The sequence below is a fragment of the Octopus bimaculoides genome, chromosome 2, assembly GCF_001194135.2.
Source record: "Octopus bimaculoides isolate UCB-OBI-ISO-001 chromosome 2, ASM119413v2, whole genome shotgun sequence".
Lineage (NCBI taxonomy): Eukaryota > Metazoa > Mollusca > Cephalopoda > Octopoda > Octopodidae > Octopus > Octopus bimaculoides.
This window is the reverse complement of record NC_068982.1, coordinates 103,908,512-103,909,671: the sequence shown is the minus strand read 5'-3', so window position 1 is coordinate 103,909,671 and position 1,160 is coordinate 103,908,512. Positions and strand designations below refer to the sequence as shown.

General features: G+C 33.8%; 1 protein-coding gene across 3 annotated transcripts in view; it reads left to right on the top strand.

Annotated features, from left to right (window-relative positions):
- The window catches only part of LOC106884044 (serine/arginine repetitive matrix protein 1), an 82,646-nt gene that overhangs the window by 29,040 nt on the left and 52,446 nt on the right, over positions 1-1,160 (top strand). For all 3 annotated transcript variants that reach the window (XM_052978539.1, XM_052978538.1, XM_052978537.1), the window contains one exon: positions 178-237. In XM_052978539.1, coding sequence (XP_052834499.1) covers positions 178-237 — 60 coding nt within the window. The remainder of the gene's footprint in view (positions 1-177; positions 238-1,160) is intronic.

Below are 1,160 nucleotides of genomic sequence, written 5' to 3'. Positions count from 1 at the left end.
GCTATTATGACTTTCGTATTTTAACCTTTATCATCTATATATATATATATATATATATATATATATATATATATATCTGTATACATTCATGAGTTCTTTTAACAAATTAGAAATAATTTGTTTTGAATATTTATTATTTTAATGCAATAATGTTTCTGATCTTATTTAATTTTACAGCAAAGGAGCCCAACTCCAACTCCTAAACCTAGCAAAGATGAACCAACAGAATTTGAAACGGTAATTACTTTGGACATGTTGACCTGGGATTAGGAAGCAAACATCTTCTCAAGTACACATGCATATATATATATGTATAAGTGTAATATATGTATGTACGTTTGAATGTATGTATGTATGTATGTATGTACATGTGTCTGTATGTATGTGTGTGTATGTATGTATGTATGTACCACGACTGCAACTGCAGGTCTCCTGCCTTGACCACTGACCATCTGCCAACAACTTTCCACCAATGCTCAGCAAAAAGAGTTTAACCAAAGCACACACCAATGCACCTATGTACACATACACACCCCTAATAGACTGTCACACACCATCCCCAACACATCCCTGCACAAAAATTGTAAACCCACACATGCACGGACCAATACACACACTCATTACACACTACATGTTAACACAAAAACCGTCCATGACTTTATACATTACAGAAAGAAAACAGACCGACGAATACAGCTATATATACCTACACCTGCGGATAAAATTATGCGTATGACACCACTACACATATCACACACTCTTTCGCCTCAGGAACACCACATTAATAATACACATCTTCCCCACTTCAAGATAACTCTTGCCAGATTAACAGCATACCCAACCAAGGGATATAACTCCTAACCTAATCCCCTGGCCCCTTTTTTGTTTCACCACATTTTTTGCACAGTAGCCACTGACTGGTTGTGTTAATCCACCTCCGACAATAGAGATCGGTTGCAATTTTCACCTCTGTTTCAGCTAACTCTGATGAGCATAAAGTTATATAATCGGATTCGTACCTCCATTGTATTATTTATGTGAAACCAAACAGTAAGGTGTGCTGGAATGGATATTTAATACTATACATTTCAGATAATATATATATAAATAAATATATATAAATATATATATATATATATATATATATATATATATATATA